At 33.3% G+C, this 27513-nt stretch overlaps 8 protein-coding genes across 8 annotated transcripts; all 8 read left to right on the forward strand.

The window, feature by feature from the left end:
- Nucleotides 1-8118: 8118 nt before the first annotated feature.
- LOC26529691 lies at nucleotides 8119-8869 on the forward strand. Its single transcript, XM_015178470.3, has 2 exons — nucleotides 8119-8213; nucleotides 8275-8869. Exons 1-2 carry the CDS (start codon nucleotides 8127-8129, stop codon nucleotides 8743-8745), a joined length of 558 nt encoding a protein of 185 aa, XP_015033956.1. The 5' UTR covers nucleotides 8119-8126; the 3' UTR covers nucleotides 8746-8869.
- Nucleotides 8870-9025: 156 nt separating this feature from the next.
- LOC6642047 lies at nucleotides 9026-9722 on the forward strand. Its single transcript, XM_002065209.4, has 2 exons — nucleotides 9026-9095; nucleotides 9160-9722. Exon 2 carries the CDS (start codon nucleotides 9217-9219, stop codon nucleotides 9580-9582), a length of 366 nt encoding a protein of 121 aa, XP_002065245.1. The 5' UTR covers nucleotides 9026-9095; nucleotides 9160-9216; the 3' UTR covers nucleotides 9583-9722.
- A 182-nt stretch (nucleotides 9723-9904) lies between these two features.
- On the forward strand, nucleotides 9905-10553 carry LOC6642048. Its single transcript, XM_047010769.1, has 2 exons — nucleotides 9905-10276; nucleotides 10335-10553. The coding sequence occupies exons 1-2, from the start codon at nucleotides 9984-9986 to the stop codon at nucleotides 10363-10365; spliced, it is 324 nt and encodes a 107-aa protein (XP_046866725.1). The 5' UTR covers nucleotides 9905-9983; the 3' UTR covers nucleotides 10366-10553.
- Nucleotides 10554-11439: 886 nt separating this feature from the next.
- Nucleotides 11440-12421, forward strand: LOC26529839 (gamma-gliadin B). The gene is made up of 2 exons (XM_015178481.2): nucleotides 11440-11889; nucleotides 11949-12421. The coding sequence occupies exons 1-2, from the start codon at nucleotides 11440-11442 to the stop codon at nucleotides 12342-12344; spliced, it is 846 nt and encodes a 281-aa protein (XP_015033967.2). The 3' UTR covers nucleotides 12345-12421.
- A 277-nt stretch (nucleotides 12422-12698) lies between these two features.
- On the forward strand, nucleotides 12699-14017 carry LOC26529810 (putative eggshell protein). Its single transcript, XM_015178480.3, has 3 exons — nucleotides 12699-12702; nucleotides 13199-13885; nucleotides 13940-14017. The coding sequence occupies exons 1-3, from the start codon at nucleotides 12699-12701 to the stop codon at nucleotides 13957-13959; spliced, it is 711 nt and encodes a 236-aa protein (XP_015033966.3). The 3' UTR covers nucleotides 13960-14017.
- Nucleotides 14018-16000: 1983 nt separating this feature from the next.
- Nucleotides 16001-17079, forward strand: LOC111518625. Its single transcript, XM_023175979.2, has 5 exons — nucleotides 16001-16052; nucleotides 16116-16228; nucleotides 16289-16333; nucleotides 16393-16422; nucleotides 16487-17079. The coding sequence occupies exons 1-5, from the start codon at nucleotides 16004-16006 to the stop codon at nucleotides 16988-16990; spliced, it is 741 nt and encodes a 246-aa protein (XP_023031747.2). The 5' UTR covers nucleotides 16001-16003; the 3' UTR covers nucleotides 16991-17079.
- A 1663-nt stretch (nucleotides 17080-18742) lies between these two features.
- Nucleotides 18743-19300, forward strand: LOC6642049. Its single transcript, XM_002065211.1, has one exon. It carries the CDS (start codon nucleotides 18743-18745, stop codon nucleotides 19298-19300), a length of 558 nt encoding a protein of 185 aa, XP_002065247.1.
- Nucleotides 19301-22136: 2836 nt separating this feature from the next.
- On the forward strand, nucleotides 22137-26471 carry LOC6642050 (ionotropic receptor 40a). Its single transcript, XM_002065212.2, has 7 exons — nucleotides 22137-22248; nucleotides 23966-24528; nucleotides 24594-24875; nucleotides 24931-25366; nucleotides 25436-25940; nucleotides 25997-26262; nucleotides 26320-26471. The coding sequence occupies exons 1-7, from the start codon at nucleotides 22137-22139 to the stop codon at nucleotides 26469-26471; spliced, it is 2316 nt and encodes a 771-aa protein (XP_002065248.2).
- The last annotated feature ends 1042 nt before the right edge of the window (nucleotides 26472-27513 follow it).

The following is a 27513-nucleotide window of genomic DNA, read 5'->3' on the forward strand; positions in this document are numbered from 1 at the left end:
TTTTATTAGTTGACAGTTTTATTTAAGTCTTAGTCATTTTCTAATAGCAAAAAGTATTAAATAAAGAAAGGAAGTTCAAAACAAGTAGTGATTTTGAGTCTGTTGTCTGTTTAGTCAGTTGATTATATTATGCTTAAAAAATATTATTAATTTTAGCACGTTGATTTTATCTAATTTTCTAAAGTCAATAGTTAAAGTTAAAAATAAATTTGTTATTCTAAGCTATTAAATTTATTAGCTATGGCCATTTTTGTTTATTCTCTTTTAAAGCATCTTCAAATTTAAAATTTTAAACTGTAATTCACAACTAGTTAAAGCCTTTAAGCTGTGGTATGTCCAAAACCAGATTAGGTAGAACTTTGTGGGTTTTGCTTAAAATTGACTTCCTAATAACGGTCTTGATTTTGCTAGTATATTAATATAGTCTCGATATAGGCTAAAAAATGAATCTTTGTCTTCAGTCCGGATCTTGAAAAGTCATGAGCTTAATACCATTTGAATACAGTCTTTGATGTTAGCTAGAGGATTACCATCTTGTTCTACATGTAGTACATGTATTTCCATATACTATCTAGAAATTAATGGGATTATACAGAAGAAGATTCTCATATATATTATGTTATACCCATCAAACAATTTGTCATACGATTTTTAATAGACTCAGTATTCATTACCATCTCTAATACGCCCACGAGGTATGAATTCAAAGCGTTGACAGACTCAAGTACATCATCAAGCCTCTTTATGCGATTTTTTTTTTATTATTACTACATTTTTTTGTCTTTTTATATTTAAAATTAACTTCTTTTGTTTATCTTTGGACGAGTGTTATTTCAAGTGCTTGGCATCATAATTCCTCAACTATTTATAGACAAATATGTGGCCAAGTTCTTGCCAAAAGAAGACAATAAATTGTTTTACTTTTGTTTTTATGCTTGGCATTTCAATTTTCAGAGCTTGAAGGGGGCACGTCACAACTACTCACGTACATATACACTTATACATACATATATTTATAATGTCTATATGTACATATATAATTTTTCGCTATGCAAATATTTGCACAATCTTTGATGAATTAGCGCGGGATTTGAATTGAATAACTAGGTCAAAGTTTAACCTCGCCGCCACAAAACACAAAAGCCAAAAAAAATACACACAAAAAAAAACAAAAACTATGTATATATATTTTTTGCTCTCTGATATCAAAAAACCACACAACAGACAATTGCACAAAAAAGTTGCTTAATTGTAAGAAAAAAAACCGGCAGACAAAATGAATAAAAAGAGAAAAATCAAATTCAAATTGGCATTTTCAGGTAAATGATTAATTAGGCGATGAGCCAAGAGCCAATGACAGCAGTTAATTACTGCGGGCTAAAACAAACAGTCGAAGGACAAGGGGGTGCTTAAGTAAGATTGATTAGCCAGGAGGGTGAGGCAGTTGTAGATAGAACCGATTTAATGTATAACCCGAGGACTGGGCTAACCTCGAGTATGCTTTAAAATTATTTCAACCTTATGTCTTAATGTTTGACTACAACTTTTTGACTATTTTGGTTTGGGAATATCTTTGAATAAGTTGTAATTAATTACAGAAAAATCATGTCCTTTTGAAATATTATTTTAGTACTTGGAAATTCTATCTTTAAATTTAGCAATAAGCATAAAAAAGAAAAATTCAAATTTACAAATTATTTTTGAATATCTTTCCAAATCTTTTGGAAATTATTAGAAATTAGGTTTACTGCTTTCTTGAATTTCCTTTCAATCTATAAACAAGATCCTTTCGAATTTCTCTTTTTATCTATATAAAGGGATTTGATAATTTATATTGTAATTATGTTATCTTTCTATTTTGTGAGTTCTTAAGTATTATATAGGAAAGTTTATATTAAGCATTAAGCTTTTATGTATTTGACTAAATTTCAGATTGATATAAAGTCGTTCGGTTGTTAAAGCCAGCAAATTTTGAATCAGTTTCGGACCTTAATAAAATATGAGGTAAAAATTCGAGGTAAGGAAACAAATTGGTTTTAAAATCCCAAGTTTATACATGTGCATATACCTATATACATATATACCTTTCTAATATATAAGAGCAAATACAATACTCAATCTTCCTATGCTTAAGAACATCTTTAGGATCAGTAAGGACATTAATTGTTGCCAAACTAAATTCTGGCTAAAACCAATATGCTCACATTGTAAGTGTATAATAACAGTTACGTGTGTGTCTCTCATATGGGCTAAGGAACTCACTGATCCAGAGAAGTTTATGTTTTCTTTTTTTGCTGCAACACTTGTGCATATACAAAAAAAAAACATTTGTATGTATGTTGATATATTTCAAGGTTCTGGTGCCCCCCTTCCATCCACACGATTTCAGGGGCTTAAGTAAATAAATTTTCGTATATATGTATTCACATCACAACAGTTAAATGTCAGAACTCTTAAATTTTTTATCTGCTGAGGAGAAGAAGCAGGCAGCAACAGCAACAGGTCCCAGAGATAAGTGAAGATAAGCTGCCAAAAAGAAGAAACACAAAGAGAAGCAAAGATGTAGGGAACAATTTTTGGGAACGATCTTTAGTCACACACCTGACCAATTCCCTTGACCATTGCCAAAAGTAAAACAAAAAACAAAAACCTTAATTCTCTTTTCTCTTTTGTGGGATCTCCTCTTTTTTTTTACATTTTTCATTCATGCATTTCGTGTTCTTCTTTGTCTTGCATGCAAATTTTTGTTTTTATTTTTTTGGTATATAGAATTACGTTGAGTGTGCATGGAGAGAAGGAGATAGATAGACCCAGAGAGCGAGATGGAGAGAGAGAAACAAAACTAAAACCACAATTCCTGAAATGTCGGTGCTGTTTGAATATGTCTCTCTTTTTTCCAGTGTTGCCCAGGGTCATGCCGAGTCATAAGGCAGGCGAGCAACAACTTTCATTGTGTAGCCAAACCCACAAAAAAAATAAAAGCCATCGTGCCAAACAACAACAACAACAAGAAAAATGCTTATTATTATAGACATAGTGTTGAACTATTATAATACACATCCATAAGCTATATCTATATCTATAGCTATAGCTATCCATGTCTGAAGTGGAATGGCGTCGAGTGAGGAGGAGATAGACAAGCCATTCAATCAGAGTCACCACAGCCAGAGGCATGTCAAAGATCAGTGAACAAATAGCAGAAAAGAAATAGTCATAATAAAAGAGTTTTATGATTATAATTAAACTTCAAGATCATGCCTTAAGCTGCGGGTTAGATTATGCAACACCAACAACCACAACAACAACAAAAAAGATACAAGAAAAAAAATAGACAATTGTCCAGCTATGAAATTTGATCATGTTCCGCATTTTGTTCTTAACTACAAAAAAAAAAAAATAGAAAGAAATAAAGGAGCGCCTTCTTTGTAGGTTGGTTAGATCAGATCAGAACTTGTAGTTTAGACATTTGCATAAGCACTTGAAAATTAGTCAGAGGACTCGTCTAAAAACAGTTTTCTTTAGGGGTATCATTAGATTCAAATGGGTTTTTTTTTGTTCATTCTAAATAGAAAGCCTCACCCTGTTTTGGGTCAGGCGTTTTGAAAACTTAGACAAACTAAACCAATAGTGGTGTTTTTTCAAAAGAGTTAACAAATATTTTGAAAGAGGAATAATACGCTGTTAATTAATGGAGTATGCAGTTTAGAAATTTATAATATAACCTTATCAATAGGGTGGAGTAAGCAAAATTTTGGAAAATTTTGCTTGTCAAGGAGTGTAAATTTAAATATTTAACTTTCTGTAAATAATGGAAAAACACTTTGTTAAATTAGGGTAAGGTTAAAAGAGGTAAGTTAAGCTAATGTTAGGTTGGGTATTTTGCTAAGGAAGGGCAAATTAAGAGAGTTGAGTTGGTAAGGAAGGGCAAATTATCAGAGATGAAGCTAGATAAGCTAAGGTAAGACAATGTGACAAAAATCATGATAGTGAAATCTGATGATAAGCCAGAACAAATAAAAGTGCATAAAGTAAAACCTTTTATACAAAATTAAAAAAAAAATAATAATACATTTATATTTTAAACGATATTTTCTGATATAATTCAAAACTCTGAGTGAAATATTTACAAATACAGTCCTCGGTAGTCGAGTTGTCTAAGTGGGCCAAGCATTTGGGCATCTCAACAATGAGGATCCGGGTTCGAATCCTGGGTTAATGTATGGATGGTAGTTATTGTCTAAACCCGATTCCCCCCCTATATCCCCTATCCCCCCCTACTCTATAATAATGTACAAGTTAAACTTGTAAGTGACATTTTTCTGAAAATTGTGCCATAGTCACATTTGCTTTCTTTAGCACACAAAGTTAGTAGACTAATAAAAATTTTCTTAGAATAAGAAGAACAAAATCAAAACAAAACATTTTTTTTTTTGACTAAACAGAAAATTGATTTCGATTTTTGTTTTTATATATAAAATACTTTTAATTTTTATTCGTATATACAAGTTTTAGCCCCTAAGAAAACTTTGCATAAGGTAAAATTTGTTTTATTTTCTAATTATCATTATAAAGCAAATAAAAAAGTTTAATAAATATCAAAAATCATTAACTACTTTTCAAAGTTTTTTAGTTTGTAGCCGAAACTTTGTACTCCATTCTATAGTACTTAAGTTAAAATTTTAATCAAGTTTAATTTGTTAATAATTATTTTTATAATAGTAGACAAATTTCTCAGCATTGTCTTAAATATTAAAAAAAATAAGTTTTAGGTATGAAAGTTAAGAGTCAAGCAAATGATTCCTTTTTTTTTTTTGTTAGCCTTTTTTGCTTTTGTCAAATATTTTTCCATTCTATTTTACTTCTATTATACTTCAATTAATACTTTTTAAGGAAAACGAAAATTCGAATTAATTCTGAAAATAAGCTTAGTAGTTCTTCTATATAGACATAGCCCACATATCTTGATTTTTCATTTCAATTTTGAATATCATTTAAATTTTTAATTTTTTTTCAGTTTCCCTAATATCCTAGTTTCTCTACTACTCTCCATCCCGCACTTACTCTCTGCTTTTTTAATGTATGTTTTTATTATTATTTCTGATGTTTTTTTGGTAGACTCGTAAAAAATTTCCGTGAAATCTCTGCTTTATCATCTTTTCACCCGATGCGTCTGTGTGTGTGTCCATTTTCAGCTGACCACGAGGAACTGCAACAGCTACACGGGTTTTGGGTCTCTGCTATCTCTGGACTTTGGGTTTAGCATCGGCTACAGCTTCTGTTGCGCCTCCTTCTTGTTAAATCTTTCTCTATCCCTCTCTCTCTCTCTCTTTAGGATGGAGTCCCAGTCTGGGGGAGCCTGTGCCCAAAACTCAGAGTCTGGGGCCGGCTTCACAGTTTGCTCAAAGATTCGTTTCGGCCCTAGCAACTTTTCTTCTCCTCTCTTTCTCTCTCTCTCTTGGCGCAAGCGCCGCCGTTTCAACTGAAAAACTGGTTTTAACAGTTTTTTTTCCTGGTTTTTTTTTCTTTTTCTTTTTGCTTTATATATTGTTTTTATGTTGTTGTTTTTTTTATTATTTTTGCATTACACCAGAACAAGAAATTATAACAAATTTTGAAAACAAAAAAATTGATTCTAAAGTTTCAAATTCTTGAAAATTTTCATTGGCTTTTTGTAGACTGTTTGAACAGTTGACATGAAAAAAAGTTGATTTTTTGGTTCCTAATTCTTATTTGCATAAACTGTTTATGTTCTCAGCTGTTTTCTTATTTTGTTGAGATGAAAACCAAAAAATAAATGAAAATTTTCTACGCACCTTTTTTAAGTTTATTTTGTTTTTTAATTTTGTAAAATTTATTAAATTTCTTTCACCATTTCAATTGCACTCTGTGATTGAAAAAAATTGGCATTGCATTTATTTATTTATTGTGTTTTATTTGTTGTTATTGTTGTTGTTGTTGTTCAGCACCTTCCTCCGTCGAACTTGTTTGACTTTCTTGATTTCTTTATTCATTTGGCATATTATTTATGCCCTTTTTATTTTGATTTTTTTTTTTTTGGCCAATTAAAATTCAATTTCACTTTGATTCATAAATATTGCTTTATTTTGATTTTGATTTTTTTTATTTATTTCTTTTGCTTTCTTTCTTTTTTGGCATTTATAATCTGTTGATGTGTTTTGTGTTTTGCATTTCACAAATGTCCGACTAAAAAGTAACTGAAATTAGAGTCGCGTCCGCTATTGACCATCGATTTGGTGTGTGTTTTAAATTTGTGTTGTTGTATTTTGCTTCTTTTTTTTTTGGTAATATTATTTATCCACACGTCCGCGTCTTGCTACCAACACGGCCAGCAGTCGTTCAAGAACTGAATTTCGACTTGAGGAAAAACTGCAAGACAAGAAACCGAAACCGAGAAAAAGAGACGTAGACGGCGAACCGGACCAACCAAGGCGACTCGTTTTGTCTGATGGTGTGGATCGTGCCCTGTGCCAGAGACTCATTCTCCGACTCCCTCACAGACAGACAGAGATAGTGGCTCTCAGACGTTGGCTCTCACCTGTGCGCGCGCTCACCTGAGCAGCTGTTTTGTGTTTCTGAGACCACTTAGGTTCCATCTTCAATGTGGATTTCAATTGAAACGGTTATGCCAAGACATTCAATGCAGTTGAAAGTTAATGATTGAATTAACTAAGAAATGATTTTTATAGGAATGGGAAAAGTGAATGGTTCTTCCAATGAATAAAATCGAAAAGGACATTAAATTACAGGATTTCTTCTCAACATACGCCAAGAAAATGAATGAATGAATTGAACTAAATAAGTTTTGGTTAAATGTTAGTTTCTAATAAAAGTTTACTTCTGATTAACTTGAAAATATGTATGGAATATTTGAACGATTAAAAATACCAAATGGAATGTTCATTTTCAAAATTAATAAATTTAATTATTACTTCAATTGGCCATAATCAAAGACGATAAAAAAAGCGCCGCAGTCATTGTATTCCTTAAAAAGATATTTAACATAATAACATAATAAAAATGTCTTAAATAAAGCACACATTACTTATATTAACTTAAAAAAACCACATAATTTAGTGATTCAATAAAATTCAATAAATCCAAATATAAGATAGAAAAGAAAGTTTAGGAATAATCGAAAAGGAACAACAACTTACTTATACGCAATTTGCTTGAAACAATAATCAAATTTTAAATAGACACAGGCATTTAAATAATTTCGAAGAATACAACATGAGAAGTTATTGAATTAAATGTCTAATGTTGATTTAAGATTCTTTATATTTTGCATATTCAGCAAAGTTTGGTTTTTCTTTTTTTGACCACCAGCCCGAGGTTAGTTCTGTATAATCTCATATCTAATTGTAGGAGGAAAATCGATCAATCACTCTATTTTTGAAACGATGATTTTTTTTACCCTCAGAGTAGTAAGTACCTATAGTATATTACTGCATTGATCATAAAGATGTAGATCTACAATATGTATAAGATAATCGTCCAAGATTTAGTGCACGTATTTTAGGTTTTTACTCTTATTTATTCCAATATATGACTTCGAGCTTGCAGTGGCGAATTCTCCAGGAAAATTTTCTCCACCTAAACTGAGATAAACATGAGATGCGTCAAATTTCGATATCCACAGAGCTATTTTCCCCCTAAAATGCTCGATGCCCACCCTCACAATGTCCTATTTTTCCTAAAAAACTTATAAGGTAGATTCGCCACTGCGAGACACTAGATCGATCTGCCTAGTTGAAAGTAGTAATAAAAGATCGTAATTTTCATTAATTCTTAAAAAATGCCAAAAGTAGAGCCACATACATTCATATGTTGATAGGTAATGTTGACAAAAATTGTTAATTATGCGATTAATTCAAAAATTTGACTATTACTTTAGATAGGCCTATTAAAGTTTAACAATTGACGAATATAAAGAGGTAAGTAATGAAAATCATTTGATAATAAAAATCTATAAACTACACGTAATAATTTCTTGGAATGTCATTGACTTTATCTACCTTTAACAGCACCGCTTAGCGTTAAATGAACATTGTAGGTATATAATAGGTTTAGTTCTTAGTTAAGTAGTCAGTATTAACTTCGCCATTATGAGGTTCTTGAGTGTTTGGTTAATTGGAACTTTGATTGCTGTGGCAACTGGGCAGAACTCAACAGCTCCAGAAGCAACTACATTGGTTAGTCATTTTCGTATTTTATTTGACTTGCACTCCTCTTCAAACATAACTTTATTTTCAGGATCCCATTACGGAACAAAATAATGAAATAAATGAAAAATTGGAGCAGATTTTGTTGACTCTAGGACAAGGACATTCCAGTCATAATAACGAGTTTAACCAATGGCTTCAGACAATACGTGATGTCAAGAAGTTGAGTCAAAATAGGTTAACCGAAAAAGTTAGGGCACATGCTCTTTTCACCGATTTCAATCGTCGTCGTTTGGAGCTGGAAGAGGAGATTGATGAGCGTTTGGATGAGCTAGTAGATGACTTAATACCTAGTCTTCAACAGAATAGTAAATGTGCCAAATTCTATAGAAGACAAAGAGATATTTTAAGAAGAGCCGTAACGGCAACCAATGCCAGGAAGACGGAGAAAATCAGAGAGAATTCAGTTAAATGTCCACACAAGGAAGAAAACGATGATTCTAATGAAGACGATGATCTAATGTTTTCGGATGCAGCTGATTCTGGCTCTGTGGAGGTCTAAATACGTGAAGGAGTCACCGTTTAGCCAAGTTTCAAACCTTGTACACTTAATGTATGAATTTAAATAATTGCAAACAAAGAAAAAGAACTTTATCTTTGTAAAATAAATGACATAGCAAAAGGTTTATATTTTTCTTTCTAATAGATATTTTACATATTTAAAGTTATCTAAATGAAGAAATACCTCGAACTACAGGCAACTGTTTTCTATAAAAAAGCCACAAACACTTCTTTAACTATCAGTCTTTGGTATATTCCAACATGATTTGGTATAGATCCTTGAGTATTATTCTGTTGAGCTCATTGGTGGCATGCCAAACTGACACTCCTTCAGTAAAAAAAACAACCGAGGTAAGTTAGATCCAAGACAATATATTTTATAAGGGCTTAAAGGATTCTTGTTTTTGTGTTAAAGGATCCCATTACAGAACAGGACAGATCTGTGACAGAGAAATTATTGGATATCCTCAATATGTATGCAAGGGGTGAAGCTCATGGGAATAATGAGCTAAATTCGTGGCTAAAACTTGTCAAGGAGGCCAGCAATTGGAATAAACATAAAATGATCGAGAAGGGACAAGTTTATGTCATGTTCAATCAGTATGATACATTGCGCAAAGACTTGGATGAGCAGATCAACGATCGTTTGGAAATTCTAGTCGATGATATAATACCCACTGAAAAGCCGTATAGCGAGTGCTGGAGACTTTATATGCGACAGAGAAATGCTCTGCGAAAGGCCCTTAAGCAATCCAATGCCAAGAAGTCCAAAGCTATTTTACTAAATTCGGTTTCTTGCACTCACAAACAGGACTCTTCTGTCGAATCTAAGGACTAGATATCAATATTAATATCCTATTTCTCATACCTCGTCATAAATATTTTTTCTAACAGATTAAGTTTAAACTTTCTACTAAATGTATCTGCCATCTTCTTATTTTTATTGTTGAAAATAAATCAGACATATTTTAAAACGAATTATTTCGATATTGGTGAAAAGTGTATATACAAATGTTTAGAATTTCGAACATTTGTTTCTACCATTGGAAACAACCCAAATAAAGTTTCTTCTATAAAATGGGGATCCAATGGGATTTGTAATGCGGAACGTTACAGACGAATAAAAATTAGTGTTTGAAACTTTCCAATGTCACAATTAGTTACAATTTTGTATCTGCCCGATCAAGATGCGACTGTACGCCATATTTTTGGTAGTCAGTGTGACTTATAGTAATTTGTATGTCTCTTGTGATAAATCAAAAGCTGATTTATCCCTTAAAAACGGTGGAGGACCACTTGAAAATAGACAACTTGAAAATATACAACCTGAGAATATACAACCTGAGAATATACAACCTGAAAATACAGAACCTGAGCTTAAGCCACCTGAGAATAAAGAACCTGAGAATGAAGAACCTGAGAATAAAGAACCTGAGAATGAAGAACCTGAGAATAAAGAACCTGAGAATAAAGAACGTGAGAATAAAGAACCTGATGTTAACCAACCTGAACACAACCAACCGCAGACAGTCGTAAGTTATATATTTAAACCAAGTTTGATAGAGACGTAACCCATTATATTATTCCTAGAATCCACCTACCGAACAAGATAATGAACTAACGACAAAATTGCGAAATATACTTGGAAATTTTGCGAAATTACTTTCGACAATATTTCGAAACATGATACATGAATAAAATAAGGGATGTCTACCCGAAAATTCAAACGTAAGAAGTTATTTTGAATACACAATTTTAGATTTTTTTTTGTAATAAAAAGTCGGAGGAATGTTTTAAAACGCCAGATAAGAAGTTCCTTTATAGATTTCTATATAGATTTTTTTATGAGAAAACTGATTGATACTTTAAAGTTCAAAGTATTTTATTTTCATGCATAAAATGTGTATCGATATCAATTTTAATATCCTATTCCTCATACCTCGTCATAAATATTTTTTCCAAAAGATTAAGTTTAAACCTTCTACCAAATGTATCTGCCATCTTCTTATTTGTAGTTTTGAAAATAAATGTCGTTTAATATAATATATATACATTTATTTTCAAAACTAAAAATATATATATATATTGATTACAATACAATTTAATATAACATGATATGTACTTTCAAATGGTTCAAGTATATTAATTTTAAAACGAATTATTACGATATTGTTGAAAAGTATAAACAAATGTGTTTGAATTTAACATGTTAAATTTTTTAAAAATAAAGACATTATTCTATTTATTTTATGGTGATTTTTTCATGAAATATAAGAAAACCCATGGAAATAAATTTTAATTGTTAGTCTAACCCTATATCTTAAATCAGTTTTTGATAAGAATCCAAACATTGAAGAATACATATTTGTTACCAGAAAACAATGTACTCAAAGGTAAATTGAGAGTTTTTTTTTTACATTTACTAACTAACTAAGAATAATCAAGATCTGTTAACTATATTATGCAAAATATTGACTAGAAATAATAAACTCACTAACACGATTGAACAATTTGTTATTCTAAAGTGCAAAGCTGTTTGCTTCTAACATTCAAAACAACCCAAATATGGCTTCTTCTATAAAATGGGGATCCAATGGGATTTGTAATGCTGCGGAACGTTACAGACGAATAAAAATTAGAGTTCGAAACTTTCAAATGTCACAATTAGTTACAATTTTGTATCTGCCTGATCAAGATGCGACTGTACGCCATTTTTGTGGTAGTCAGTGTGGCTTATAGTAATTTGTATGTCTCTTGTGATAAATCAAAAGCTGATTTATCCCTTAAAAACGGTAAAGGACAACTTGAGAATAGACAACCTGAGAATATACAACCTGAAAATATTCAACCTGAGAATATACAACCTGAGAATATACAACCTGAGAATATACAACCTGAGAATATACAACCTGAGAATCAACAACCTGAGAATATACAACCTGAGAATATACAACCTGAAAATAAGCAACCTGATGTTCAACAACCTGAGAATACAAAAACTGAGAATAAAAAACCTGAGGATAAAAAACCTGAGGATAAAAAACCTGAGGATAAAAAACCTGATGATAAAAAACCTGATGATAAAAAACCTGATGATAAAAAACCTGATGATAAAAAACCTGAACACAACCAAGCGCAGACAGTCGTAAGTTATATATTTAAGCCAAGTTTGATAGAGACCGTAACCCATTCTATTATTCCTAGCATCCACTTACTGAACAAGATAACGAAATAACGGCAAAACTGAGATATCTTCTACAACAACCTCATGGCATATATCCTAGCTATGAATTAACAACTTGGCTGAACCGTGTCTTGGAGGCCATCAGTTTGAGTATAAATAGATTATCCGAGAAAGTGAGAATCGCAACCGAATTCGAAGTGTTCAATCGAGAGCGAAGAGACCTGGAACAACAGATCAATGATCGAATATATTTAATAACCGATCATTTGTTACTCGAATCTAAAAGAAAAGGGAAATGTCGACGGTTTTATGAACGGCAAAGGGATGCCCTTCGAAGTGCTCTGAAACAATCCAATAGGAAAAAGAAGGAAAACTTAAAAAAACACTCGTCAGATTGCAGTCAAAGAAGATCCTAAACTGAACTTCAGTTCATTTAAATTCTTATAAATTTGACAAAATGCTAAAATAAATCAAATTTTAATGCACATTTAAATTGAACACTTGTCATTAATTCAGAATAAAAGCAAATTACTTTCGAAAATATTTCGAAACATGAATAAAATTGGGGATGTCTACCCAAAAGTCCACAAAGACCCAAAAATTCAAACATAAGAAGTTATTTTGAATACACAATTTTAGAATTTTTTTAGTAACAAAAAGTCGACCTAATGTTTTAAAACGCTAAATAAGAAGTTTCTTTATAGATTCCTATATAGATTTTTTCATGAGAAAACTGATTGATACTTTAAAGTTCAAAGCATTTTATTTTCATGCGTAAAATGTATATCGAAGTATATCAAATAAGATTTGTTATGCTTCGAATTGTTACAAATCAGGCAATAAATAGAAAAATTACAATTTGACTGGTGCTTTAACTTCCTATATAAATCTGGGAATATTTCTCAAAAATGTCTACCTTTTGAGATGTCTTAAGACTTTCGAAGCTATTTATTACAATATTGTTAGGGTATAAAAAGTTTGGCTTGCGAAAGATAAGGATATTCTCCTCTCGTTATAGTTTTAAACTTTAAATTGTTAAAATTAGTTACAATTTGGTTGCTGATCAATCAAGATGCAATTGTACATTGTTTTTTGTCTCGTCAGTCTTGACTATTGGAATTTGTATGTTTCTTGTGACAAGCCAGAAATTAATTTGTACCATCAAAATTTGAATTCGCCATTGGAATCTTCTGAAATACCTGAGCATGACCCACAAGAGATTAAGGAATTGAGGATTGAGACTAATCAATATGAGAGCAGACGATATGAGGATCAACCGCCAACGACCAATCCTTCGACCACAATTTTTACGAATACAGGTCCTACGATTGCAAGTTATACGACCACAAGTTCTACGACTACAAGTCCTACGACCACAAGTTCTACGACTACAAGTCCTACCACCCACTACTACCCACTCCCACCCACTACTACAAAACCACCCACGACGAACCCACCCCCAGGTCCTACGATTGCAAGTCCTACGACCACAAGTTCTACGACTACAAGTCCTACGACCACAAGTTCTACGACTACAAGTCCTACCACCCACTACTACCCACTCCCACCCACTACTACAAAACCACCCACGACGAACCCACCCCCAGGTCCTACGATTGCAAGTCCTACGACCACAAGTTCTACGACTACAAGTCCTACGACTACACAACCGCCTACGACAAAACCACCCACGACTACAAGTCCCACTACTACACAACCACCCACGACTACAAGTCCCACTACTACACAACCACCCACGACTACAAGTCCCACTACTACACAACCATCCACGACTACAAGTCCCACTACTACACAACCACCCACGACTACAAGACCTACGACTACACAACCACCCACGACGAAACCACCCACGACTACAAGACCTACGACTACAAGACCTACGACTACAAGACCTACGACTACACAACCGCCCACGACAAGACCAACAACAACAATGGTAAGTCAAATCTAAATCAATCCTCTTATATATTCTACATCCTTCTCCTTTTAGCATCCATATTTCTACCATGATAGGCGTATAACTGATAAATTAAAAAATATTTTAAGCCAGGATTATGGCAGATATAGTAGTGATGAATTAAGATCTTGGTTGCAACGTGTCAGAGATGCCAGCAATTTCGGTATAAATAGATTAGCCGAGAAAGAAGCAATCCTTGCTAATTTTGAAGCCTACGACGAAGAGCGACAAGACCTGGAACATAGGATCCTTGAACAAATTCACATCCGTATACACGATCATTTAGTGGAAGAAAACAAAAGATGCAGATCACATTATATGCGGCAAAAGATTTCCCTTGAAATTGCTCTAAAACATTCCAATACTAAAAAGAGGGAAGCTTTGTTAAAAAACTCATCAGATTGCTATCTACGTAAATTCTTTTAATTAATTTGAATAAAAACCTGTTTTAAATTTATGATTTCAAAAATAAATTTAACGAGAATTTACAATTTTTAAGCCTTACTTGTATTTTTATACCCTTGCAGAGGGTATTATAAAATTGGTCAGATGTTTGTAACGCATAGAAGGAGACGTTTCCGACCCCATAAAGTATATATATTCTTGATCAGCATGAGAAGCTGAGTTGATATAGCCATGTCCGTCTGTCCGCCCGTCTGTCCGTCCGTCCGCCCGTCCGCCCGTCTGTCCGTCTGTGCAAATGCGTTTTACTCAGCCGTCTTAAGAGCTATCGGGCTGAAATTTTTTTTCGTGGTTTTTTACCCGGGAAAAATAAAGTATGAAAACCATCAGGATCGGACCACTATATCATATAGCTCTAGAAGAAACATTTTCATAAAAATTGGCGTATGCTTTGAAATTTACATATGTGATAATATTGGATATAAAACCCCAGATACCAAAATTTGAATGTGATCGGATAAACATAACACAACTTACAGTCAATATTAATAATCGGCTCTGCTCCCAGTAGTGTTGGGTTGCTCATGAGTGAGTGAACAAAAACGAGTTGTTCACTAAACTGAGCAACTGAACATGTTCCTCTCGAATTGTTCTTTATTGCTCACTTGTCCTTTTTTGCTCACTTGCTCACTATTGTTAACTTGCTCTTTTTGCTCACATGCTCTTTTGCTCAGCTGTTTTTCAACACTCACTAGCTTTGAGCTGTTCATGAACAGTGAGCAACTGAGCAATGTGAGTGAGCAATGTGAATGAGCAACTGAGCAAAGTGAGCGAGTCGACTCACTTCGAAAAAAAGAACAAGTGAATATGTTCACCAAATTGAGCAATGTTTACCCAACACTAGCTCCCAGCTCTGCCGGCAGCGCTGCTTGCTGTCTACTACGTCTTTCGTCATCAACAGAGTACATGCATACACACACAGACGCAACGCTACATAAACTGTATGTGTATGCGTGCGTTGCTTTGCTTTGGGAATGAGGGAAGAAGAAGAACAAATTGTAAAATGGAGAGTAAAATTGTTTTGTTTGTATATTGATGAATTGAGTTGCAGAAAACAAATTTTGAACATGTACAATTATTATTGCCCAGGACTGCAAGGGTATATAAACTTCGGCATAGCCGATGTTAGCTTCTTTGATATTTTATTTTGTAGCCAGAGTGTAAATCTGATGTCCTTTTGATATAGATTCTAAATCATCGTATGAATGACATTGAAAAAGTTTTATTTACTTTTAGTTTGTTTGTTTGTATTTATAAAATTCATATTTTTAAGTCAATCTAAGCTCAAAATATAAATTGCATTTGCTATTCAATTAATTTAGACCTTCATTTCACATTTAGGCTTAAATGTCGACTTGAAGGCAGTTTTGTAATTATTTCATGACCACAATTTTAATCTATATATAACAAGTTTTCAATTCCTTTTGATAATATTTATTTATGAGCAAATTTTACTCTTACTTTAAGACTTGTTATCTATATTTTGTTTTATGCGAAGTAAACAAATAATTTTTGGTTTGACAGTTTTAATTAAAATTTATCTTAAAACCTAATGTAATTTTAAAAATCAGCTTAGTATAAAAGTCGACTCTTTAGCCCCTAATGCACAGTATACAGCGGACATTCCTGACGAATATGGCGATCAATTTCATACCAATACTATTGATTATTATGGGAGTAGTGAGTAAGTCAACTGACAATTATTTGTCAAAAAAGGATATTCGTATTTAATATTATTTCTGTTTAGTTGCTACTGATTTCATCCAGGGAGGGTATATATCAAGTAGAGTGGATACTAACAATAATTTTACGAACGGCAAAATACCTTTGTTAAAGCAGGGAGCTGGAAATGGGAGTGAGGTAACTTCAAAACTTTAGGTAAATGAAATTATTTAAATAATTTTTTACTTCTTTTTTTAGTCAGATCCGTCAACAACAATAACACCACCAACACCATCAACTACGGTAACTATAAACCTTTGGATATTTCTAATGGTTTTTAATATCATTATATCTAATTCTAGATGTCGACGACAGTATCATCAGATTCTATGGTAACTGAAAAACATTAGATATTTAAAATTTTTTTGTTTTTGTAATTCGTATTTTTATCTTTAGGGTATGAGTTCAACAACTCAAAACTCTAGTGGAAATGATAAAAAAGAGAAAGATGAAAAGGACAAGAAAACCAGTCTCACGAAATTGAATGAAAAAATTAATAGCCGAATCAGACTATTAATGGAATCCTCGAAAAAGGGTCGTTACGAGGATAATGAAGAGTTCAATACGCATTTCAGTATTCTTGAGCAAGCACTGGAATTAAATGAAGACTCTATCGATATAAAATATCATTCCTATGATCGTTTCCGACAATACAATACAATACGTCTCAAATTGGAGAAACTTATTACGAAGCGAATGAAAGCGTTAACTAAAATACTAATCGATCGACATGATAATGTATCCGACTATTGCCGAAAGGTTTATAAAATGCAATTAGAGGAATTGGATGATGTTTTAGAATTATCTAATGACTTGAAGAGCTACAAATTGGAAACTAACAGCAAGACATGTCAAAGTGATGGTGATGATAATGATTACGATGATTATTATTATTTTTAAAAGTCAAAGAAAACAATCAAATGTATTTTAATATATACATATTTTTATGGTTTTTTTCTAAACCCAATAAAAATGGTTTCTGTTCATAATGGTATTTCGAGTTTTATTTGCATTTTCTTTCTTATAGAACCAATTGGTGGTGTCATTTTCATTGAGTAATGCCATGAACAAAAAAATACTTCAAATGTAATCTTAAAATTTCACTTCCATAATGTAGAGTAATTTGGTAGGGTAAAGTAATGTAAGAATGGGTAACTTTTGGATTTTTGTCAATCTGCTTAAAACTTTTTCGCCTTTTTTGAAAAATTTTAAAGACTTATATTTCTTATCATGATCTATCGGCCCATTACAGTTCATCGACATCGACATGAATTTTAATAATTCAATTTTTCAATTCATTTTATTGCTCTAGAAAAATATTCACAGTTTGTTAACAATTTAGTTTATATACTATATTGACAACAATTTAAGTTTTAAGTTGAAAGAACCATTTAATGACACATTTGTAAGAACTGTAAGAACACAAAAGAAAATATAAATGTTTTTCACTAAGAAAGTCAAAAGTTAACGGATTTATCTATACTTCACTTCTTAAGTGAGCTTTTCAGAAGGGAAAAACTTTTTGGGTTGTCTCCCGACTTACTTACTCACAAAATAGTTATAATATGATCACAAAATTTGTTATTATGATCTAACGGTCCATTAAATTTCGTCAAAATTGAATGAATTCTAGTACATTATAAATTTTAAATTGAAATTTATTTCTCCAGAATAACTATGTTTGTTTGATTTAAAATACTTATTTTTAAGGGTTATAGCAATGATACTGATTTGCTATTAAGTCCAAGGGATGTCTTTCAGGACATTAGGATTATTATATATATTAGGTTAGGGATGTATTGGGATTAGTATCTTCTAAGTATAGAAGAGTTATTATATGTACCCTCAACATCATGTACATATTTTTCACGATATAGCTTAATACTTACGATTTTGGTTCAGAAGAAGCTGTTATGAAATCACATAGGACGGAATGTTGTAGGTTTTAAGTTCCTTTTGACCAAACATATATTTTCAACAAGAAAAAAGCTAAAAAGATTCGGAAGTAAAGAAAATTTAAGTATAGACAATTAGTAACTCAACATCCAGAGACAATAACGTCATTTAAATCGTTCTCTGATTTAGATATGATATATTTTTTTCTTCATATGATTCGATTAATGTGTAATAGAATGATATAACACAGAAAGTGTATAACATTCTTCTATACTATAGATAAAACCATTAAAGCTAAAGTCTTAATATATGCCTAGATCGCCATTATTCAAATGTTGAATTTATCAGTAAGGTTGAACTTGTTCATAATAGCTCAATGTTTCTTATTTAACAAAAGTCATTAGAAATGAAGTCTCTTACTGATTGTGAGAATTGAAAACACATTTTTATAATTTATGAATACCTATGAATTATTAAAATGAAAATGATTTAGGCCAACATCATTTGGCGCCAAGTGAACTAAATTATTGAATTTACTTGGCAAAAAGTGTTATAGAAGAACATAAAGATAATTCCTACAACCTACAAAACTTGACCTTCGAAATTTAATTAGTTTTTTTTTATGAGCTGTCCTCAAATATCGGAGCATACATTTCTATGTTGGCATCATAAGTCATGCTTATCAAAATTCTCAAAGTTACTTTAAAAACCCCTCAATTGTTCGAATCAAGCAACAGTTTCCATTCGAACATCACCATGTCATTGCTAGCTGGTGTTGTGCCACTCACTTTATTGCTGATGCAGTGCATCGCGAGGCAGGAGGCATTTCCCATGGAGTCATTAGTTAAACTACACGATTTGGTAACAATTAGGATAAAGACAACTCTCGAACAGGAGCAAAATATTCATCCAAATGAAGAATTTATGAGGCATTACAAACTTCTGGCTGATGCAGCCGAGTTGCCATTCGAACTACTTGATGAGAAAATCGTCGTGTATAATGCATATAAGGCCTACACTGAAGCTCAGTTGGGAGGAACTGATCAGTCCTTGGAAGTAAACGATGAGACTGAGAACAGGCTCACTTCCCGTCAGAGCTTTAGTACATTTGAGAAGCGAATTCTAAAACTTTTAAAGAAATTGGGCATCTACGATCCGTTTTCTGAACGGGTCTTTAAGGCCATTTTCAGCGATGAGAAACAATTGAAGAAACTTAAAAAGAAACTCGACGAATTGGGCAAAAAAGAAAAGGAGGAAAAGGAATCGGAAGACAAGGAAATTTTGTGGGATTTTATCTATGGATTGTTTTGGTGAAAACTATCCAATGGAATTTTACAATATTTATTAAAGCTGTTTGAATTTGTTTTATGTACCTATTAAAATCTTATCCAACTATTGGTTCGTGTCACCGCTAAGTGATTTACATGCTAGCTAGGAATTGACAGCTGGCCCAAGAGATGAAAGATCGCATGGGGTGTGGGTTGGGAGGAAACGGAATAGCAGAAGTGAAGAAATGGTAGGATTCAAAAGAGGGGTGTAGTCAAAGGAGGCGGTAGCCAGGCAAAAACAAACAAAGTGCATTTAATCGTGCCGGTAACGTAGCCCCTTTCCTCCCATACACCCCGTCAATCCACTTAGTCTGTCTTAAGTCACTGTAAAGGGAACTGAGAGACCTAAGACCTGAGACCAAGGGACATGGACATGGATCTGGATCTGGACATTTCACTATCGTGCGCGTTGAAACAAAAAGTGTTGGCGTGAGGTAGCCTCTGCTGCTGCTGCTGCTGCTTCTACATCCTGGGCCAGATTTAGAGGCAGAGTCAGAGTCAGAGTCGGAGTAAGAGTAAGAGCAGCGCAGATGCAATCGCCAGACATTTTGCCCACTCAGCATGGATTGTTGGATCGTTGGCTGGTTTATCAGACAATGTCGCGTTTGCAGACAGTTTGAAGTTTAACAAGTTGTCGAACGCGCCGATTTTTATTTTCTGTTTTTCCTATATACATACATATATCTGTATAGGTATCGGGTAGATGTATGTTTGTACTTACTTTTATTTTTATAAATAGCCACGGATGCAGACCATGCCAATACATTGTGTATGTGTGTGTGTGCGTTTGCGAGTGTTGAGCAAAGGTCAGGTTCCAGCTTCAGCTTCAACTTCGGCTCCAACTCCCCAACTTCAAGTCCATGTCAGTGGCTTTCGGTTTTCATTTGCCTTGAGGGGCATACATTACAATTACATTGAGGCGATTAAAAAACACACTTGTCATATCATAAACGGGTCATCATATTTCTTTCCCTCTCTCTCGCTCTCTGTATCTGTGTCTCCTTCTTTTTCTCTATAAATATGTCAATATGGGTAGTAGCTGCGGGCGTTTATCTCAACAAAATCGGCGACAAAAACCAATTTGGTCAAACAAAACGATTAACAGAAAGAGGCTTTCATTTTGAATTGGCTATCAAAAAGAAATATTAATTCTGAAAGCTAAGACATGGCGACGACTAATTTATACCCTTAATTTATATAAATGTATGTTGAAAAAACAGATTTTCTTTTTCCAGTTTTTGAAATTCAATATAAATAAATAGTTTGAATCTTGTTGATCTATTTGATCTCTCTACTTGGTTACTTTTTTTATATTTTAAAGTTTTAAATATAAGTATTATTACAAAAAACCAAAACAATAAGAACTAAGGAATATTTATTACGAATTAAGTGTCCAATGCTTCGATTAATCTATAAAAACTGATATATATAAATAATATTTAGGCAAAGTATTTCATTAGAACAAACAAATAACCTTATGTAAAATTTAATTCAGCTTCACAAAGGTTTGAAATGTCCAGGAATGTCTACTTCTTATTAAATTTAAGGTTACAAGCAAATAAAAGTTATGTTTACTGCTATTTTTGAGGTTATGTTATAGCTATATTTGAGGGTTAGGTATAAAACATTTTAATTCTTAAAGCAACCAAGTTCCTTATTTAAATTTTGAATGGTTATCCTTTGTTAATTCTGGTAACAATATAAATCTGATGATCTCTGTTAATACATAAGTATCATAGGCGTAAGCCTAAAATTTATTTCAAATCAAACAAACAGTAGTCAAATCAACTAAATGTTCAAACCTTTAAAAGTTCTCAATTCCAATGCGCTACAAATTTTCTATATGGCTTAGACAAATATAAACATTTTCACCAAACACATCTCTCATATGAGAAACCAAGGCAATCCCCTTTCGAGAAGGCAAAAGAGAGGGAGAGAGACAGAGAGAGAAATAGAGATATGAGGAGACTCTAGCCCATTGGCATGTCTTCATGTAATCTATGCGACGATGCGACTTCTGCAGCTTCTCCAGCCACCATGTACAGCTAGGGACTTGGCTTGAGACTGAGTTTCAGTCAGTTCGCCTTCTGTGATAAATCATTGGCTTGGAGCTTGGAGCCAGAGCAAAGTAGAGCGTTGACATGAGAGTTGAAAGCCAACAAAACCTTGGCCAAATGAAAGAAAAAGAAAAATGCGCACAACACGGAATTAATGTCAACAGCATTAGAAGATTGACAACAAACACATGACGATCACGGATCGATCGAACGATTGATCTATGGAATGAAAAAGAAAACAGCCAGAAGAAATGTGGTTCCAAGATGAAAGAGAGATACAAAGAGAGAGATAGAGAAATGGTCAGAGAAACTAGCAATGACAAACTTCTGACAATTAAAACAAAAACAAAAAAAAAAAAACACAAAATAGTTATAATACTAGTCAATAAGAGGAAATATTTTGCTTCAATCTAAAAACTAGATGGAGGCAATGGGAGTTGTGTGTGTGTGCAGTCAATGATTATGAAAATCGATAGTCCAGGCCCTACGGGCCCTATGGACTGCCTAGCTGCCTGCTTGCTTACCTGTCCCAACTGTTTCAGCTGTCTGTTCTTTTTCCCTTTACAAAAAGAAAACTTGCTGGAGTTTGTCTATTGACATGTGATATTTAAGCACTGATGCTATAATTGCACATCAAAACCTATTGGCGAGAAAAGGCCAACAGGGTGGTGGTGAGAAGGTGCAGAGGCGACGGCGGCGTCCATCATAAATGGCCAGTATATAAGGAAGTAACATTCTGAGGACCACAACTCAAAGTGAGGCAAAATGCAAAGGGCGACTCTGGCGTTTGGTTTGCTGCTAATCTGGTCTTCTGGTCTAGTCTCGGTGTCGGCCAAGCTCAGTTACAAGAACTGCAATAAGACGGATGTGGCTATAGGTGAGGACAGATGAACTGTAGATAAGCACGTGAACATTGCGAAAAATTAATGAGCCAAAGGAACAGGTGTGAAGATCTCGCGTTGAGATGTAATAAAATGTAAACAGTTTAATTTATTGAGCGTTATTTTTGAAAACACTTTTAAACGGTAAATGCATTTATTATAAAACATTCCTAACGTAAAATCCTTTGATATGAAGATAACAAAAAATGGAAAAGTTTTATTTCATTAAGTCACAAAAGAAAAGGAGACTTTCTTTAACTAACTATTATGTTTTAGTGAAAGATCAAGTATCAAAATCAACTATCAAGTTTTATTGAAAGATTAAATTTCTACGAGTAGTAAACTAAGCAAGTAAAATTTTATAAAAGAAAAAGAAAGAAGAATTTAGAGAAAATTAAAGCGCTTTAAACAAAGGAATGCCAGCAATGATTATTATCCTTGCCTTCTGAGAATAATAATTTCAAATAGTTTTTGCCAATTTTTGAAAAGGGATCAAAAGTTAATCTTCCGTTAAACCAAATGTGAAATAACTCCAATGTCAAACTTGCAGCAAAAAACTAACTTAACATACTTGGGTTAAGTGAAATCAGAATTTTTCAAAGGCTTTTGGTAAAATTCTCTTAACCAAGTCTCAACTTTTCAAAAAAATAAGAGTACCCCCTTTAAAATGTTTTTAATTTTTATACATATTTTATTTTTTAGAAAGGTGAGAACGCAAAAACTACATTTGATTTATTTTCTTTTAGTAATTAAGTTATTTTAGTAAGATATATTAACTTTGGTACGAAGTATTTTAATTTTCCTTAACTTCCTTAACCTTTCCGCTACTTATCTTGAAATTTATTTTTTTCCGCTTTGATTGGGAGTGATTTTTATAAAATTATATTTAAAATTTAATTGGTCATTAAGTGGTCATTACTCTTCTCTTCTATTTATAATGCGCTAATTTTATTAACAATACGAAAAAAATAGTAGTTTATGAGAGATATTAAGCAAGTTCTGGTGTATCAAAATCTGGCAACTTTGCCCTTTTAAATCATTTCTAAAAAGTAAAAAGTATTTTTTATTTTACAACCTCTACATACTCTACAGAATAGAAACTACTCGTATTTAAAAAAAAATAATCACTTATCCATTTGTAGTCGAAATGTTCAACTAAGAGTCAACTAAATGTAAATTAATTAGCAATTGTTACTCCTAAAAGTATGCTAATAACAAAAACGTAAGCATATTACCGTTGAGATATTGACTACGAATCCGGGGGCAGATTTTAATTTGGAAAATGTATCACTTTACATATTATAAAATTTATTTAACTTTAACTTTATTGATTGATCAATATTGTAATATCAATTAAAATATAAATTGAACATCTCTTGACTTTAATTACTTTATAAATGTTATCAAAGTACTAAAGTCATTTAATTTTACAATTTATTTTTCCTTATAGAGTATACCCAAAGCAAAATCCATTAGAAAAATTATAAAAATGGGATTATAGATTTTTCATTTATGACTAAAATTTTACATCAACCTCTCGCAAAAGAAAGTCATATTCTGACGATTTCAACCATAAAGTTTTTCAAAGTTTTACTTGATGTTAAGCAACTTTGTAAATGTATTTACAATCCCCTAAATTTTGAACCAAATTGGAATAAATTTTTGATGCTTTGCCACACATTTAATAGGTATTTTCAAAAATTTTGATTTCAGCTCTATCCCAGATCATCAATGGCCTAAAACTTCGTCAATTGGCCATTCTGGCTCCGCCAACATCGAATTATCTTAAACTCGACTGCGAGGATGACGATAGCATACATCTTGATGATTTTATACAACGTCTGCATGGTCTCTATATGAAATCGGTGATCTTCTACGACATGGAGCTATTTTTTCAATACATTGAGGCAAGCCTTCATGGTTCAATTGAGTGTGTGACCTTGATATTTGATGAACCGTATGAGATATCATTACGATTGCGACGTCTGGCCCATCGTTTAAGTCTGTTTATCTACTATTGGGGAGCTATTGCTCCACCCAAGCCATCCAGACTGAGATTGGAGGAACCAATGCGAGCGGTAATTATAACACGACCACGGCCAAAGGCATTTCGTATCTATTACAATCAAGCACGGCCCACGGGAATAAGTCAATTGAAGTTGGTCAATTGGTATGATGGCGAGAATTTGGGTCTACAGAAGACACCACTTCTACCCAGTGCCGGAACGATCTATTCAAACTTCGAGGGTCGTGAATTCCGAGTGCCAGTTTTTCATGTGAGAAACTGACTACAATGAATGGTTTAGAGTTTTTTGGTGAATATAAATTCTTTTGCTTACAGTCTCCTCCCTGGTTCTGGGTGAATTATAATAACAACAGTGAAAGTTATGCCAATCACAATGATTCAAGTGAAGAAGATGATTTTAATAGTTTGGAATATGTCAATGAAGTCAATGTGACTGGCGGTCGGGATCATCGTCTATTGACATTGCTATCTCAGCATATGAATTTTCAATTTGTATATATTGAGGCTTCAGGTCGGACTCAAGGTTATTTGAAAACCGATGATTCAAAGGATTCAAATGATAGTTTTACCGGTGGCATAGGCATGCTTCAGACAGGTGTAAGATAAGATGATATGAAAACTGAAAAATCTTATGTTAATATCAAATTTCCAGCTGGCTGATTTCTTTCTCGGCGATGTGGGTCTCAGTTGGGAGCGTCGAAAAGCCATTGAGTTTTCATTTTTCACCTTGGCTGATTCTGGGGCTTTTGCCACACATGCTCCACGTCGTTTGAACGAAGCTCTAGCCATTATGAGGCCATTTAAGCCGGATATTTGGCCATATCTCATATTGACCATAGTCTTTTCTGGCCCCATTTTCTATTGTATCATTGCCATGCCATATAAATGGCGAAATCGTAGAATTACCTTGGATGTTGAGCAACTTGGTGATCTATGTATCTATATGGCCTATATCAAAGAGATAACTCCTTGTGTGGTCAAGATAAAACATCGAAGGACAAGACGAAGAATACCCACGGAACCAAAAATGCCAACACAATTGTTTGAGAAATGTATTTGGTTCACCTTGAGATTGTTTCTCAAGCAGTGTAAGTTTCTCTTTCTCTTTTTCTCTCTGCCTATTCAATTTTAAACGTAAATAATACTTTATTTAACAGCTTGTCATGAACTATATCATGGATATCGGGCTAAATTTCTTACCATAGTCTATTGGATAGCTGCCACCTATGTTCTAGCTGATGTGTACTCCGCCCAATTGACTTCGCAGTTTGCTCGGCCGGCACATGAGGCGCCCATCAATACCTTGCAACGCCTCCAAACGGCCATGATAGACGACGGCTATCGTCTGTATGTGGAGAAGGAGAGTAGTTCACTGGAAATGCTGGAAAACGGCACCGAACTGTTTCGTCAGCTTTATGCCTTAATGCGTCAACAAGAGCCCGGTGATCACAAGGGCTTTCTAATTAATTCAGTAGAAGCGGGTATTAAACTAATAGCCGATGGTAGGGAAAACAAGGCAGTATTGGCTGGCAGGGAGACCCTCTACTTTAATATCCAACAATATGGCGCCAAGAATTTTCAATTGAGTCAGAAATTGTATACACGTTACTCAGCGGTGGCAGTGCAAATCGGTTGCCCCTTCCTGGACAGCCTCAATGATGTGTGGGTATGCACTGCCATCAATGTCTGTCTAAAATCTCTAAAATTGTATCTTACAGTCTAATGCATTTATTTGAGGGCGGTATATTGGACAAAATGACAACAGCTGAATATGAATTACAGGCACGCATGATGTCCCAGGATCAGGCCCAACAATCTAAGGAACTAGCTGCCTCTGAGAATGCCAATTCGAATTCAAAGAGCAGTGGGGAATCCTCTGCGAATCAACAGCCCCCCGCACAGGATAACGAGATGATTAGTGCCCTCAATTTGCGTATGCTTCAAGGTGCCTTCATTGCCTTGACTGTTGGATCTTTAACGGCCGGTGAGGTCAATTTACAAACAAAACTCCATATTGTTAAACTGCCAATGTTCGTTTTAGGTTTACTATTCGTACTCGAGGTCTTTTGTCGGCGTCTGAATTTGGCTCAGATTCTCCAAGAATGGCATTTGAGTTGCCTGCATCAGTGGCAACGTTTTTGCCATTTTGCTCATCACTTGACCGTGCGAATTTTTGCACCGAATTTAGGTTGATGCTGATTATTTGATGGTTTGCTAATTTACAACCAAATCACTAAGCACTGTGCATCTCATAAATATATTTCTTTCTGTTTCTTCTAGGCAACTCAAACAGTGGTACAAAATTCATTTGCAAAGACGGAAACTTTTTTATAGATACATTTGCTTTCGTAATTTTATTTAGATTAAATTATTGTAATTAGTTGGGTAGTTCTTATTTACTAAAAATAAATGAATTAAGAATTGTTTGATTAACTCTCGAAAAATATATATAAAATATTTTCTTATTTATGTTTAATGCCCTGCCTCATTAAGAGGAAAAAGAAGGAAATGATTAATGTCTAGCAAATCAAAAACCTCCAAAGGTTTTAGAATTAGTTTACAAGAAAAATTATTATGTACATAAGTATATAATAAAGACTAAGAAATAAAATAAATATTTAAATTTTAAGTCGTATTATTAAGAAAAATTCTTTGGACCTGTTCTAAGTTTTGTATTACAGTAGTACTACTCCTTAAAAATTCTTACCGGATAGGTATATTTACATATATATTTAGAATTGTAGTATTAAAGTATCTTAAAAAGTAAATTAAAGAATTTTAAAGAATTTTGTATTATTAATTTAATGAATGTTTAGGACGTTGAGCTTTATATATCTAGAAAGTTAATACATAGGATTACCGAGGTGATAAGACGAGGAAAGACTTTAATGAATCCTTTAAAAAATAAAATATTTAAAACCAATTACAAATACGCATTTTTTGAAGTGCTGGACATTAACTAATCTAGGAACTATAAGCTTTTGCCCCACTGTGTTTAGTCACAGTGCTCACAACATACATAAATCCAACACTTTGTTGCTTCTGCTCAGTGTCTTTGGCATAATTAATGCGATCTTTCTGGCTATAAAAACCACACAAAAACAAAAACTAAAAAAAATACAAGACAAGACAAAACAAAATCACATCAAGCCAAGTAGTCTGCCAGATGTTATAAATTAATTTGCATTCAATTCGAAGATGCGGGCGACGTCAGAGCTGCCACCGTCTTGTTGTT

This window comes from Drosophila willistoni (assembly GCF_018902025.1).
Source record: "Drosophila willistoni isolate 14030-0811.24 chromosome 2R unlocalized genomic scaffold, UCI_dwil_1.1 Seg167, whole genome shotgun sequence".
NCBI classification, from domain to species: domain Eukaryota; kingdom Metazoa; phylum Arthropoda; class Insecta; order Diptera; family Drosophilidae; genus Drosophila; species Drosophila willistoni.

Bases quoted from the DNA above. Each gene is read 5' to 3' on its own strand.
- LOC6642050 (XM_002065212.2), top strand. From the start codon at position 22,137: ATGCAAAGGGCGACTCTGGCGTTTGGTTTGCTGCTAATCTGGTCTTCT. The intron at 25,941-25,996 runs GTGGGTATGCAC...TGTATCTTACAG, and splicing joins CTGGACAGCCTCAATGATGT to TCTAATGCATTTATTTGAGG. The intron at 26,263-26,319 runs GTGAGGTCAATT...TGTTCGTTTTAG, and splicing joins TGTTGGATCTTTAACGGCCG to GTTTACTATTCGTACTCGAG.
- LOC6642049 (XM_002065211.1), top strand. From the start codon at position 18,743: ATGTCATTGCTAGCTGGTGTTGTGCCACTCACTTTATTGCTGATGCAG.
- LOC6642047 (XM_002065209.4), top strand. From the start codon at position 9,217: ATGTATGCAAGGGGTGAAGCTCATGGGAATAATGAGCTAAATTCGTGG.
- LOC6642048 (XM_047010769.1), top strand. From the start codon at position 9,984: ATGTCTCTTGTGATAAATCAAAAGCTGATTTATCCCTTAAAAACGGTG. The intron at 10,277-10,334 runs GTAAGTTATATA...TATTATTCCTAG, and splicing joins ACAACCAACCGCAGACAGTC to AATCCACCTACCGAACAAGA.
- LOC26529810 (XM_015178480.3), top strand. The intron at 13,886-13,939 runs GTAAGTCAAATC...TTCTCCTTTTAG, and splicing joins CAAGACCAACAACAACAATG to CATCCATATTTCTACCATGA.
- LOC111518625 (XM_023175979.2), top strand. From the start codon at position 16,004: ATGGCGATCAATTTCATACCAATACTATTGATTATTATGGGAGTAGTG. The intron at 16,229-16,288 runs GTAACTTCAAAA...TTCTTTTTTTAG, and splicing joins GAGCTGGAAATGGGAGTGAG to TCAGATCCGTCAACAACAAT. The intron at 16,334-16,392 runs GTAACTATAAAC...ATCTAATTCTAG, and splicing joins CACCAACACCATCAACTACG to ATGTCGACGACAGTATCATC.
- LOC26529691 (XM_015178470.3), top strand. From the start codon at position 8,127: ATGAGGTTCTTGAGTGTTTGGTTAATTGGAACTTTGATTGCTGTGGCA. The intron at 8,214-8,274 runs GTTAGTCATTTT...CTTTATTTTCAG, and splicing joins CTCCAGAAGCAACTACATTG to GATCCCATTACGGAACAAAA.
- LOC26529839 (XM_015178481.2), top strand. From the start codon at position 11,440: ATGCGACTGTACGCCATTTTTGTGGTAGTCAGTGTGGCTTATAGTAAT. The intron at 11,890-11,948 runs GTAAGTTATATA...TATTATTCCTAG, and splicing joins ACAACCAAGCGCAGACAGTC to CATCCACTTACTGAACAAGA.